The following is a 13,454-nucleotide window of genomic DNA, read 5'->3' on the forward strand; positions in this document are numbered from 1 at the left end:
GAATCACTAAAAATATACCTGATATGAAATTAAGGGGATCTCCTCTCCCTCTGCTAAAGAAAAAGAATAATAAGCTTTTCCAGAAAGCTATTTATCTTCACAGGCAGCCTGAGGCTGCTCTAGCACTGAGGCCTGGTTTTAGACTGGAGCAGAATTTGAGAAGATGGATGTAAATTGTTTGCTTATCCCAGATTACCCCAGGTCCATGCAAGACCATTAGCTATACCTAATGACTTTTTTTTTTTTACTTTGGTAGTATTTTACACATTCCTTAGGAAATTTAAACACGACATGCTCCATGCTCCCATCAATTTTTGTGCCACTGTCAAATAGTAGTCCACAGTATTGTGGGAGACTTTATAGAAATAAAACATGAATCTAAAAAAAAAAAAAAAACAAAAAAAAAAACAAAAGACATTCTTCAGAGACATTTCCTCATACACAGGCAAACAACTGCATTTAACAGCCAGAGAAAGAGCAGTAGTCACAAATTAGCCCTCAACCCATTAGCCCTCTGCTAATTTCAGAGTCATAGGATCCCTCGGGTAATGGTCCAGTTCAGCTACTTATACCCGATTACAAGAAGGAGAGAGGTCAAACACTTAATCTATGAAATGAGGGTAATTATAAAGATCATGTCAGCAACTTCAATGAGAGTGATGTAGTTCTGGGATACGGGCTACATAAGAGATGCCAGGTGCTTTTTTCCCCCTCCAGCTTCCCTTGATTGTACTTAGTTAACAAATAAAAAATAATAAAAAAAAATCTCTAAAACTAACTTACTGTCAAGATAATGTTCTAATAATGAAGACTTCTTAAATGTAAGCAATAAAATCAAACAGCTTCAGCTTTCATTTTAACGATATCTGGTGTTAAATGTTTTCCTGCATATAATAAAATTTTATTAAAAATTAGTCACTGAAGAAAAAGGACTCTAGAAAAAGTTATGTGGAAGCTTTCTCAGGAAATATGAAAAACATTCAATCTGAAACAAATTCAGGAAATAAAAGGTGTGAGAACCTGTTGATGTTCTCTTATGAATCATCATTAAAGCAAAACTAATACAAGACTATGGTTGGTATCTAGTTGATCAAAATGATAATAAAAGTCTATAAGCCTACAGAGAGCTATAAAAACTGAACAGGAGAGACCTTCATGAGTGAATAGTTTATGCTAGTCATGCTTCTGCAATTAGATTACTTTTCATCTTTCTAAAAACAAATCTCTTACTACATTAGGCTTAAAGATACTTTTAGTACCTGAGCTCTGTAATGTAAGTACCTTAGAAGGGCACATGTATTCCTTACTCTGAAATTAAATTCTAAACCAAAGGAAGATGTCATTTTTCAATGCTATTTTACTTTCATAATGTTTGTGTGTTAGGAAAGGGTTATATGATTGGATGTCACTACTGCATATTACACATACGGCTGACTCTGCATTTATTAATAACCTTTTTCTTTTTTTAATTACCGTTTCCCAATCCCTGTGCTGAATGCAATGAACTACAGGTCACTGAAATTGCAGGTGCCAGTGATATCTCATTAACTCTGTCAGAAATAAAAGTGGAGGAAACAAATGTAGAAAAGCAGTGAGCTACCACAGAAGCAGCCGTCCTAAGGCTGTCCTTGACGTTTTTTCTGTTTACTCATAGTTGGCCACACATGTTGTATTTTTTGCCCTTAGCTTAAACCCTGTTTCCTCTGGTAAAGGTGGGCACACATTTATTTATTTTTCTCCTCTGTTGTTAAAACAGAGAATTTCTGAAGAGATTCAAACACACATGGCTACATCTGTATTGGTTTGTATTATCCCGGAGTTCAATTTTACATCAAAGAAGTTTTGCTCAATGTAATTGTAAAAAACACATGGAGTTTTCACTTACCACCACAGCTAACTAAACAGGCTAAAAATCCATCACAGTTTCAGGTCTAAGCTTTTATTTTATTATCTTTTTGAAACAGACCCTTTAACAAACCTGCCTCAGACAACACCGGACCCTGAGGCCTGAATATTCATTTTATAGAAAAACTGTGTCATGTAATTTATTAAGTTTGGGGAAGGAATAGGAGACTCAGAGAGGAATATTTAGCTAGGCAGAATGAGAGAAAAATGCTCAAAAGTGGTATGTTAGGAGAAATGATCATGACTACTTAGAAACAAGGAAGGGAAAAATGAAAGGTGGGGGAAAAGAGGAAAACCTTGAGCTACTCTGCCCTCGTGGTACAAAATACCAAGTAGATGCAGAATGTGATCAAAGTGATTTGGGCAACAGCAAGGAAGTACTCAGCAAAATCAATAGAAAATTGGAAAAGAACAGTCATAAATATTTTACTTTATAGAGCTTTGGTTTTCTCCCGTGAAAGAGAGACTATGTAACCAAAAAGCATATGCATATTGTGAATGTCAAGTATCCAATCCCTTACACTAGCATTTTTTTTAAATTCAGCCTAACATCTTGTATTTTTCAAAAGAACACCTTTGACTTGTCATTTGATCTCTGAAGCGGGGTTATTACCAACAAAATTTGGAATGCTTCCTGACACAATACAAGTCAGATTGAAATTTACTACCTAAAGAGAAATAATTTCCTAGTTATTTTTTCAGCATGTTGTAGCAACAGAGGTCACCCCTAAGTAAAAATAATCAGATGTACTTGAAAAGCTTTTAGAGACTTATGACACAAGTAAATCCACAATTTTATTCAAGTTTTTTTTTTCATAGTTTCTTGAGCAACAAATTTTCAGCTGCTTTGTTCAGGAGTCAGAACCTTCATTTATATTACAATATAATATATTGTAATATTGGAGTACTGGAATCTTACAACACATTATCTGATCAGTAATAGTTCCACTTTTAGAAAACAGAAATTATTTCCTTTAGTAATTTGTTCTAAGTTTGTGTTCTGACCTACAAAGGGAAAAGGATGAGATGATATATTGCTACACTCAGCTGGTTATATTTTCTTTAATCTAAAGCTATTATATTAGTTTTCAATGATCTACAAATAAATATGAAAATAAAAAAAAATTGTTCATCCTTCATAAACATGGACGGACCCAACCTACACATCCCAAATGTTTCTTCAGTCTTTCAAAATGTTTATGCATATTTTGAAGAAATCTACACATGTAATTACAGTTCCTTTCAAATTTCTAGTCAATTATCACTATAATATCCTAGTCTTATCAGTAATATGATACACAATTTTCTATAACTAATATTCAGTACAAGTAATTAACTACTCTATCATTATTTCATATAAAATATTTATATCAATCATTTCTAGTTTTGTAGAATGACATGTTTAAGGGTCTAGAGCCTAAGAAATGTTCTGTTTCACTAGATGAATCATAACCTTTTTCTAGGTTAAAAAACACACATACAAACAACAGCAACAACCACCACCAAACCCTGAAAAAGTTAAGTCAGGAAACTTAAATTCCTCACAGTAAAGGCATCTCATATTTTCAGCAGCCCTGGTCAGTGTCTTTAGCAGATGCTCATTATGCCTTCAAAATAATTGCAAGCCTAAATTTAACCTAAATACATGGAAGTGCCAACACAGAAAACTTGGGCTCGGGCTCTACATGGCCATTCCAAAATGCTTTTCTGTCTGGCCTATTCTGACCAAATATCCAGACATGTACCTTCCTTGAACAGTTTCACAAGCTGAGGCCCAGAAGAACACTTTCCTAAGCTTAAAGCTAGTATTAATTTCCTGAAACTCATTTAGATAGCACATGAAGTATATTTATTTCTGGGAGAAAGGATGATAGCCAACAGTACTTCAAATTTTCTGGATTTTTACATTGATCCACGTATGCTGGAATACACAATAGTCAGAATATCCAATACAGAGGCAAGAGCTCCTTGCAGCAGTTGCCAGGAGGAAAGTGTAATTTTTTTGTGAGATTTTGCTATCTTTTAAAAATGCATTCAATGCATTCACACTGGAATAGCCGTTTCCCTACTTTTCTACAGGATAGTTCTCATTCATACTCAGTCTATATATTCTCTATCAAGACTAGGACACTGAAGTGGCATTTAATATGTTCTTTCAAATTATGCACTGTATGGGAAGGGGGTGTTATTTTCTTCACAGTTCGAAATTCTTGGATATTTCTACTCTTAAAATAGTGCAGTTCACAAAATACAAAAAACCCACAGGGCATTTATAATGAAAGAATTCATTTGGGGAATATGTGAAACAAAGTTAGGCAAAAACACCCCGGAGCAATGTGATTATTCTGGTATCCTTGTCACCGTATGGTCCATTATTTCTGTATTCAACCTCACCACTGCAAATAGAAACTTTTTCTCTGTTTCACTTCTGATTTTGGTATACCATTAATATTCCAAATTACTGAATCTTATTTGCTTCCATTCTAGGTACAGGTATCTTTACACTCCACAGCCAAATATATTTGAATGATATCTATTAAATAAAATATTTATTAAGTGTAATGTTAGCTTTTTTTTCAGAAAGGGGAATTAAAGCAAACTGAGTAAGAATGCATTCCACCTAATAACTCCACATATTTGAGAAGAGCTCTACAACTTCTGAGTTGTTTTTTTGCCAAGCTACAGTTAGTGCAGAAAAGGCCTCAACAGGAAGGCAGAACCAGTACACAATTCACAAATTACCCCAAACCACATTTCCCGTGGTGGGTAATCTAGTCAATGTTATAATATCTATCCATTAACAATACACTCTTCCAGTACCTAAATGCCTATGAAATTCCATGTCCTTAGGCACTCATTTAGAGATTTAAAGGGAGAGCAAAGTGGAGTTTTAGCCCTCCTCATCATCATAATTTTTCCCTTTCCTCATGGCCTCTGTTCATGGGAATGAGGCAAGGAAATTGCTGCCACTGAAGCCAGCTCTGGCAACTCTAAACTCACTTGGGAAGATTTTCCATTTCCAGAATACAGAATGGTTACTTGCTGGGACATGATAGTGCAAAAAGAAACTGTATAATAAAAAGAATTGTCATGATCTAGAAAGTTAAAGACCTCATAGATCAAGATTAATGGCCAACTTTCTGATTGTGTGTGGTTTCCTTGGAGGTGTTAGTGCCATTGAACTCACACACAGTCTTCAATCCATTTATAATGGTAAATACTTTCACCACTGACATCTGTGTTATGATGGGTAAATGATGGCTCAAGTGGGTTTGGTCTGAAATATTACTGCCAATCCTGTATTTTACACTGTAGTAAATTTTACATATTAACTCATTTAAAATATAGCAAAATGTGCATCAGACTGATACTGCTTCTGATCAATTTAAGCAAACTCTATCTATGATTTAAATGTAAGAATTTCCCATTACCACTCACTATTCCAAATTCCTGAGCTATCCAGATCAACATATTTCCCCCTGATTTATGCACTTTTTTTTCTTACAGATTTACATTGATTTTTTTAAACTTACTTTAGATTTCTTCATATTAGCTTCCTGAAAGACCCAAATAACTCCTTAGCAAATCATCTTTTTAAAATGAACCTTTCATAAGAAATCTGTCAATTTAATTTCTAATTATCCTATCTATACCATGTTGTTGTTTTAAGCATCTTCTCTACAGAAATACAACTTTCATATCCAAATTGTTTTTTATGAGAAGCAGCCCAATCTTGTAGATGACTGTTCCGAAATGATACTGATGTCATACATCATATGATCTACCCTTTCACAGATTTAAAATAAGTTTGACGCTTCTGGAAAACACTTTTTAGGCTGGATGAGAATATCTTTGAAATAAGATTTTTGCCACACAAATGATCATTTCTTTCCTGAAGGTTAAACTGCTGCTTATCAGACATGACAAGACGCTTAAGTACCGCTCATCTGAAGTTCCTATTTTGACATAGGAAAACTTATTTAAAGTAATCAAACACATTTACATTCACATAAATACTATCCTGTTATATTAAAATGTTTATGCAAATGTAATAGAGAAAACGATACACCTGTAGTTAGATTTACTTGGTTTAAGAGTAAAATAAAGCCAAGGAAAAGATGCATAAGAATGGGTGTCATAAAAAAGAAGCCTTTCATAATACAGCACAGATGTAGAGAGTATAATTCTGGACTGACTATGATTACTTGACAACCTATTTCACAGTAGCAGATTTCAATGGTTTTAAAATCACAGATAATGCACAGATTTATAATAATGAGGTGTCAATGTGTGGAAGAGCAGGACTGGAAACCATTATTTTTGCAGACATTTTCATGGCATATGCCATGTGCAGAGAAATGTGAGCAATGTCTATTAAAGAGACAGTATAACTTATTTAAGCACTCGTGGGATAGAGCGGACTTAGACTGCAGCATGGAAATACTGCTACATTTTATAAACAGGAACATTAAACACAAAATCTATTTGATTATGGAAAGAGAATGAAGAATATTTTGTGTTTCAATCAAATGTCAAAAAATGCAATTTTAATCTCTACATTGTATTCACATTTCCTTTTTTGCACTACAATAATACCTGCAAAACCAAAGAGAATTCAAATACTTCAAAGCCTCTGACCCTATATCAATATTAAACACAGGCACAGTGACTTTTTTGGCCTTATCTTTCAGTGCACCTATGCTTTCATGACAGGCGCAAACATTCGCAACCAGATGAAAAAGACAATAAGAAGAAAGCAGACCATTCTACGGACACACTCATTAGGAAAAATGTGCTCCAGGGATCCCAGGGTGAAGCTCAGCCTGCAAGTCCCATGAGAAGAGCCCACATTGCTGCAGTAATCTTAATATGTAGATTAAAATCTGTAGATTAGATCTGTAAAGAACCAGTAATCTTAATCTAAATAGGCATTGATATTCCCATGGGTTGCTATTAATACACTGCTTTGTTTCAAGAGTTAATGATTTTTTTTTGAAGTGAAGTTTTCTTCCTGTAAAACAGTTAAGGAACCTCCAATAATTATTTTAAGACTAGCAACATGAGATCCAGTTTTATAATCATATTCTGATGTCTGAAATTATATTTCAATTTTCATTACACCCTGAAAGATTACTAATTTTTGGCTCCAACCACTGTACTAATAGTGTTTATTAACAGCTGCTATATAAAAATTACAAATTGACTATGAATTGGCAATTCCCATTTTTATTTGAGGAAAGAGTATGGAAATTTAAGGTGGATATTAAATTGTCCATCCATCATCCTTCTGTAACATTTCCTTTTGTAATTGAAATCACAGGCTTGTGCTAGATTTATTGAGCCAGTTGAACACAGAAGCAAAATGTAACCCTGGAGATGAAAATTGTCAGGATAGCTGTCAATCACTGTTAAACCTTGACTGCATTAAAATGTCTTAATCTATTTACTCAAAACACTTTGCATTAAAGATTTATTTTAAAATTATACTTTCTCCTAAACTCTGTTCCCATTTCCTGGACATGTGTGAGTCAAAGATCCCTTTTGGCAAATTCTGTTTGGGTTTCCCAGTTTGTTTTCTGGTTTTATATTAGACTTTTTTTATGAAAAACACAAACGGTGTCACTGTTGAGTGCTGTAATGCCACAAACACATTATCAATGTCTGGCAGGTAAATAATCTTATGAATTAGCATTCTCACTTGTTTTTGATGTAAATCCATCTTCCTCGTAAATTTGTTATGCAAACATGGTCCATTTAGCAAGTGATAGAATTTTGTTCTTCAGCAAATAAAAGTACCCAGTTCCCAACTTTGTAAAAGTTTATTGACATCGGAAACAGGCTTAGAATTATCTTCCAAATTCATCCTAATCTTTCAATGAATTTTAAATCCTCCTTAGTTCCAGTTTGATGATCCTAAAGGAAAAACTCTCAAAGATGCTTAAAAAAAAAAAAAAAAAAAAAAAAAAAAAGTGAGGGAGAAACCATACCTTGGTGCTGGTGCTTGTCATTTGAAATGGAACTTTTGAGCCCTTTGTAGCCAGGGGTGTCAGCTTCGCAGCTGGTTTTGTAGGCATTCGATTCATAGCAGGAGGCTGATTGTGCAGAACAGAAGACAGGCAAAGCTGCACAGTTTCCTTCAGAGCTTTCAGCTGTGACTCCTGGGGAAAATAAGAAATCACCAGTTCTCCAAGATGTGTTATAATGAACACAATTGCTTGCTTTCTCTCTCTACATTAAACACCACATTTAGAACCAGCTGCTCTTTTTTCTTATTAACAGGAAAAATTAAGGCTGTTTAATGCAGTTTTTAAATAGATAAACTTATTGTTTATTAAACATGAAACTTTAAAAAGTCATGGAACTCTTTCCTTTCATCCATGCATTTTATCCATATCGTTTATTGCAAATACTTATTAAATATTTTATATTTAAAGGAACAAAAATACAACAAATATATTTTCACATATAATAGAAAGAATCAAATTACACAAGTATTGCAAAGACAAGCCTTTCATGGAATTTTGTTTATAATATTCAGAATAATTAGTAATTTTCATGTTATAAAGATTGATTTTAATCCAACACAAGTATGACTTCCCTCATGTACATACATGTGCATATTATGTTACTGCGCCATATAATAGGCCACAGGCATTTCAAATCTGTTAAGAATATGATTGTCCATACCATTATTGTGCTTTAACCTTTCAATTGGAGAATACACTGCTATTCCCATAATTACAAGACAGTGCTGGTAACTTGAGAAAGAATACTGCTATTTTGCTCATAAAAATACAGATAGATATATTAATCAAAACAACAGTCTGTCACTGAAATAAATGGAGGCAGTATGAACAGTAAGATAACTATTGTACTGGAGAAATCTCTTTTTAAATCTTTGTTCTATCATTGCAAATCACTTAAGTCAAACCTTAGTTATTGAAATAACTTTATTATACTTATTTCAGGGGGAGTTACGCAGCATTTGGTGTTAAAAAAAATCTCGCTTTTAGTGTTTGTATTAAAATTACACCTAGAAATACAGAATACATCCACGCATTTTGTCCTTCAAAGATTTTTTAGCAGATACATAAAGAGATGCATAAAGGATCATGAAGTATACTGTGGCAAAAACTGATGGGAAATAGATGTGTAAAATATAACATACTACGTGTCAAATGTTATATGTATGATATAAAAATATTTCACAGTTGTATGAATAAGTATCTTAAGCAATGGGATTTAGCATACATCATTTTGGTTTCGTTCATTTGCTGAACAACTAGTCTTAGATCCTGGCTAATATTTTTGTTTTATGTCAGATAACTTCCATTGAAATTCAGCTAGGGACTTTATCACATAACTGAGACAGTCTGAAAGAAATAATCACCATTTATTAAAAAAAAAAAAAAAAAAAAAAAAAAGAAAAAAAAAGGAGTAAATAAACAAGAGTCAGCAGGGAACACTTCAGTTGGCAGGACAAAAGACAGCCACAAAAAACTGTTCGTACAGAGCTCAGTAAGGAAAATCAAAGAAACAGGAGATCGAAAGGTGTTCATTTGTTTGCAAACAGACAAAATGGAGTGTCTTTCACTTAAGATGTGTGCAGTGAGAAGGAAAGCTAGATTATCATCAAAGAGGCCAGTGTTTTGTATGAGCAACTAATTAAAATGTATGAACCTTGAGCCAGGATGGTAAATCTTTGACCTAATGGCAGTGTAAAACAGTAAGGATTACTTCATCCATCTGACTTGGGATCTTTTAATTTTTAAGTGACAAGAGAAAATCTGAGCACTCTTATTTTCTGTTATATATCTTTTTATCTGCCTTTTCAAGAACAGACTACACAGAGAACAGAAATTGCCATTTGACATAGCCTAAATCAGCTAAATTGGCAGAAGTAGCAGGCTGTCTAATTTGGCCTGAAGATATGGACTCAAGCATTATAGCACTACGTGACCCTGAATGCTTCCTATGCCCTGCATGTGTATGCCTGGGCACCTGATGCACCACCATTAAACATCAGCAAACACGTTCAGGGTAATAAACATGGACTCCTCTTGATTCTGAGGGGAAAGTAGCCTCTTGATCCCTAAAATGCTCTTGTTAATTTATCATCCTCTCACCTCACTCTGCTGTTCGTCAATGCTTACTTTGTCTTGGCTACAGCCAGCCATTTTGTCGTTACAGATGTAAAAGCATAATAATCTGTTTTGTTTTCATCCTGAGGGTAGCAAAATTCAATTTTGACTTTGCAGATAATAGCTTTATAAATGCAGCACAAGAGTACAACTTAAGGAAAAAACATCGGAACCAAAGATGTCATTTGACAAAGTTCTCGGTGACATTGGATATACCCAATCGTGGGTCAAATAGACTGTCTGCCTGTCAAAAACACCGTCAAAAGACAATGCATGTTTTTTTTTTTTATATTTACTAGACCTGTTTATACTCTTGGTATGTGGTTGAATGCAGTACAGAATACTTTGGGTTGTGGTAATGCAAAAAATGTCAATTTTCCAAGGATCCTTCACAGGAACTAGAAAAATGCTGCATTATAAATACACTGCTGAGCAACACTAAGTCTACCATCAGTGCAAAAATTATTTAAAACAAATATTTAGAAGAGAATTTTGATATCCTCCCAAAGGAAAAATACAATTTTATGCCTATTTATAGGCACAGTTTGAGACTCAATCATTCAATTATTCATTTCCAATATAGCTCATGCTCCAAAAATGTGTTCTGCTTTCTACACCTTTTCCATTCCTTTAGCAGAAACTACATGTGCTAACATTCTCAAAACGGTTATGGCCAAGTCTTCACTGAAGACATGGATGGATGATTGGACATCTCTAACTATTTTTAGTTCAGCAAGAAAGCTTGCGACCTGGGCAAAAAGGTGCCTGAAGCTTAAATAGTCTTATTACTTTGCTGTTAGAACTAGTCAAGCATGGCTATTTCTAGTCTCATATTGCTGTTCGCAATTTCACTGATGTGAACTTCATCCTTTTCCTTCGTTTGCACTGCTGTTTAACTCCTGTTTACCTGCTTCATTTCCACTGCACTTGCACAGCATTTGAGCAATGATGCCATCCCAAAGACTTTCTCAGTGATTATTTACCAGAAGACAACAGCAGGCTTCTAGTAAGTCTAGCCCGAAATTAAAATTCTATAATATTTCATAAGAATGAAACATAGGGTCAGATAAGTCAGCTTAGTGTGCTGCAAATCCCCTTTTAATTTGCAGATTGAATTTCTTAATAGCATTCTCATTAGAAGTTCCTGATGTCAAACTTTCTTTACTTTCTCCTTCAGATACGTCTGCATTATAATAACTGCATTTAGAATATGTTTCCTACAAGCACTGTCCTCTTGTCATTGCCACAGACAGCGCTAGTGAGGGAGCATGCCTGAGTATATGTATACATTTTTCAATTAATATGTGGAGTAGGTGTACAAGTTCAGTTCAGTGTACAAGTAAAAAATACCTGATATATCAGAAACACACTCAGGTTTGGATAGTGCTACTGTGATCATTGCTTATATAGAAGACATTTTGAAGTGCTGGAGGTAAATCCTTCATCAAAAGGACAATTTCAATTATTGTAATACTGATAACCAACAAAAAATGCTTTCGTGCAAGGGGCATACTTTCTTCATGCTTAATGGAACTTGAAAATAGTAGAAAACTATTAAAAACAATTTATATATGTACATACAAACACTTAAAAGAATAGTCTTCAGAGGTATATTGAAGTGTTTTCTTGTCTGATAAACTGCTTCCCTAAGGATTTCTCATGGCCTCCTGTGCTGAGAGTGCTCTTCTGCCCTCTGAAGAGCTCACTCTGTCACATCAGTCAATCCCGACAAGCGACAGACATTTCTATCCAGACTAAACCTCAGATAAAATTATATCAGTTAACAGGCATATTCTCATTAGTGCATTTGAATGCATAAAGAGCATTCTGCTTTCAGTGGGTCTTTGAGATCTTATTTCTAACTTGATTTCCCTCCTCTTAAATAACTTGCAGCTGAATTTAACTTCACACATAGTAATTAGTTCCACTGACTTCAATAAGGTAACTCCCAGGTACGTGCAATTAAACATGCATCTGAATTTTTGCAATAGTTCCATTTGTTTTTGTCAAATTACACTGAAACATTCACAGCTGACAAACGTGCTTACATCACGTTACACTTCTTACTTTGTCAAGTGCTGCCTTTTCCAATTGATCCTTTGCAACTGCTAGTTTCTGCTCCAGATCTGTTAGCTGTTGTGCCTGTGGGAATAAAGAAGAAAAAGCTGATATAATCTACAATTTATTTATTTATTTTAATGAATTGGGTCAGAATTGGTTGCCAAAAGACAAGGCCTCGAGGGATATATATTTTTTTTCCTTGAGAACATGTATTTTTATGTGGGAACAGGGCTCAAATCTGCAGAATCTGTGAACGCAAGTTTACTCTTTAATTTCAATGTCAGCAGTAAAAGATATTTCATACTATATTTATGATTGTTCCATAGTATCCTTCTGAAAAACACAAGTGTTCAAACAGGTTTCATTATTTTGTTCATTTATCTTACTTCTGTTTGTAATTCAACACAGGATTTTGTACTTTTAAACATGGGCTTATTAACAGTAACATAACTAGGAATCAACACAGGAATTAGGAAGCATCCAAATATTCACGCATGTGGACTCCTTATGAGATGCTACTATCTGCTGGTAGGCAAGGGGTTAACTTCAGATTTGTTTCTTCATCTCCATTCCCTTGAGATATGAAAGGAAAATTCACAGGAATAGCTAGTTATGCAATACATAGGAAGAAAGCATTTGGGGAGATCCATACTTGAAGTCAGATTCAGGCACCCAGTCTGCACCCTGTTCAGAAGGCCTGTTTGCTTTTTACCTTGCACATTATTTGCCTGCCGAGTCCTTTGGGAGGAGATCTAGCTTTCTACAAAGTATATGCAATATATTGAATGCAGACATTTAGGAGGTACTTTAAAAACTCAGTAAATAAATACAATGATTTTCTCTCCTCTTTCCTTCCCTGGGAACGAGACACAGTTGAACAGGCTTCTCATTTCAGAGAAACTCATTCTCTGCAGGAGCTTCCCACTTTGGGGCAGTAGGAGCTCCCAGATTCCCGCAGTTCTCAGCTCTGTCATTAACAGCACATTACTATGTAACCAGAAGGAAGATGGTACAGTTTTCTTTTCCTTTTTTTTTTTTTTTTTTTTTTTCCCTATTACTTTTGCAATAACAGCCTACTTCTTGTTTTCCCAGTTTATGAAGGGAAGAGCAAACAGGTATTAGACTATCAGGTTTTCTTCTCTCTGAAATTCTGACTAGGTAGTGCACATTTTGTGCACGGAGAGTAATCGTATACGTTGCTCATTTCTCTTTTAGGAAGAGCAACACATTTCAATTTTGACCAAGTATTTGTAATCATGCTTTCTTTACTGCCACCCCTCACCTACTAGGTTTCACAGGTTTAACCCAGACAGACACTGTTTTCTTGACAGACTTTTCAAGATCAGA

At 34.6% G+C, this 13,454-nt stretch overlaps 1 protein-coding gene across 1 annotated transcript in view; it reads right to left on the minus strand.

Annotated features, from left to right (window-relative positions):
- LUZP2 (leucine zipper protein 2) overlaps window positions 1-13,454 on the minus strand; it is a gene marked incomplete at both ends in the record, with an annotated part of 183,765 nt that overhangs the window by 32,808 nt on the left and 137,503 nt on the right. The window contains 2 exons of the mRNA XM_084287250.1: window positions 7,893-8,063; window positions 12,114-12,188. Of these exons, the coding sequence (XP_084143376.1) occupies window positions 7,893-8,063; window positions 12,114-12,188 (246 nt within the window). The remainder of the gene's footprint in view (window positions 1-7,892; window positions 8,064-12,113; window positions 12,189-13,454) is intronic.

This window comes from Netta rufina (assembly GCF_964035555.1).
Source record: "Netta rufina genome assembly, chromosome: 5".
In the NCBI taxonomy this organism is placed as follows: domain Eukaryota; kingdom Metazoa; phylum Chordata; class Aves; order Anseriformes; family Anatidae; genus Netta; species Netta rufina.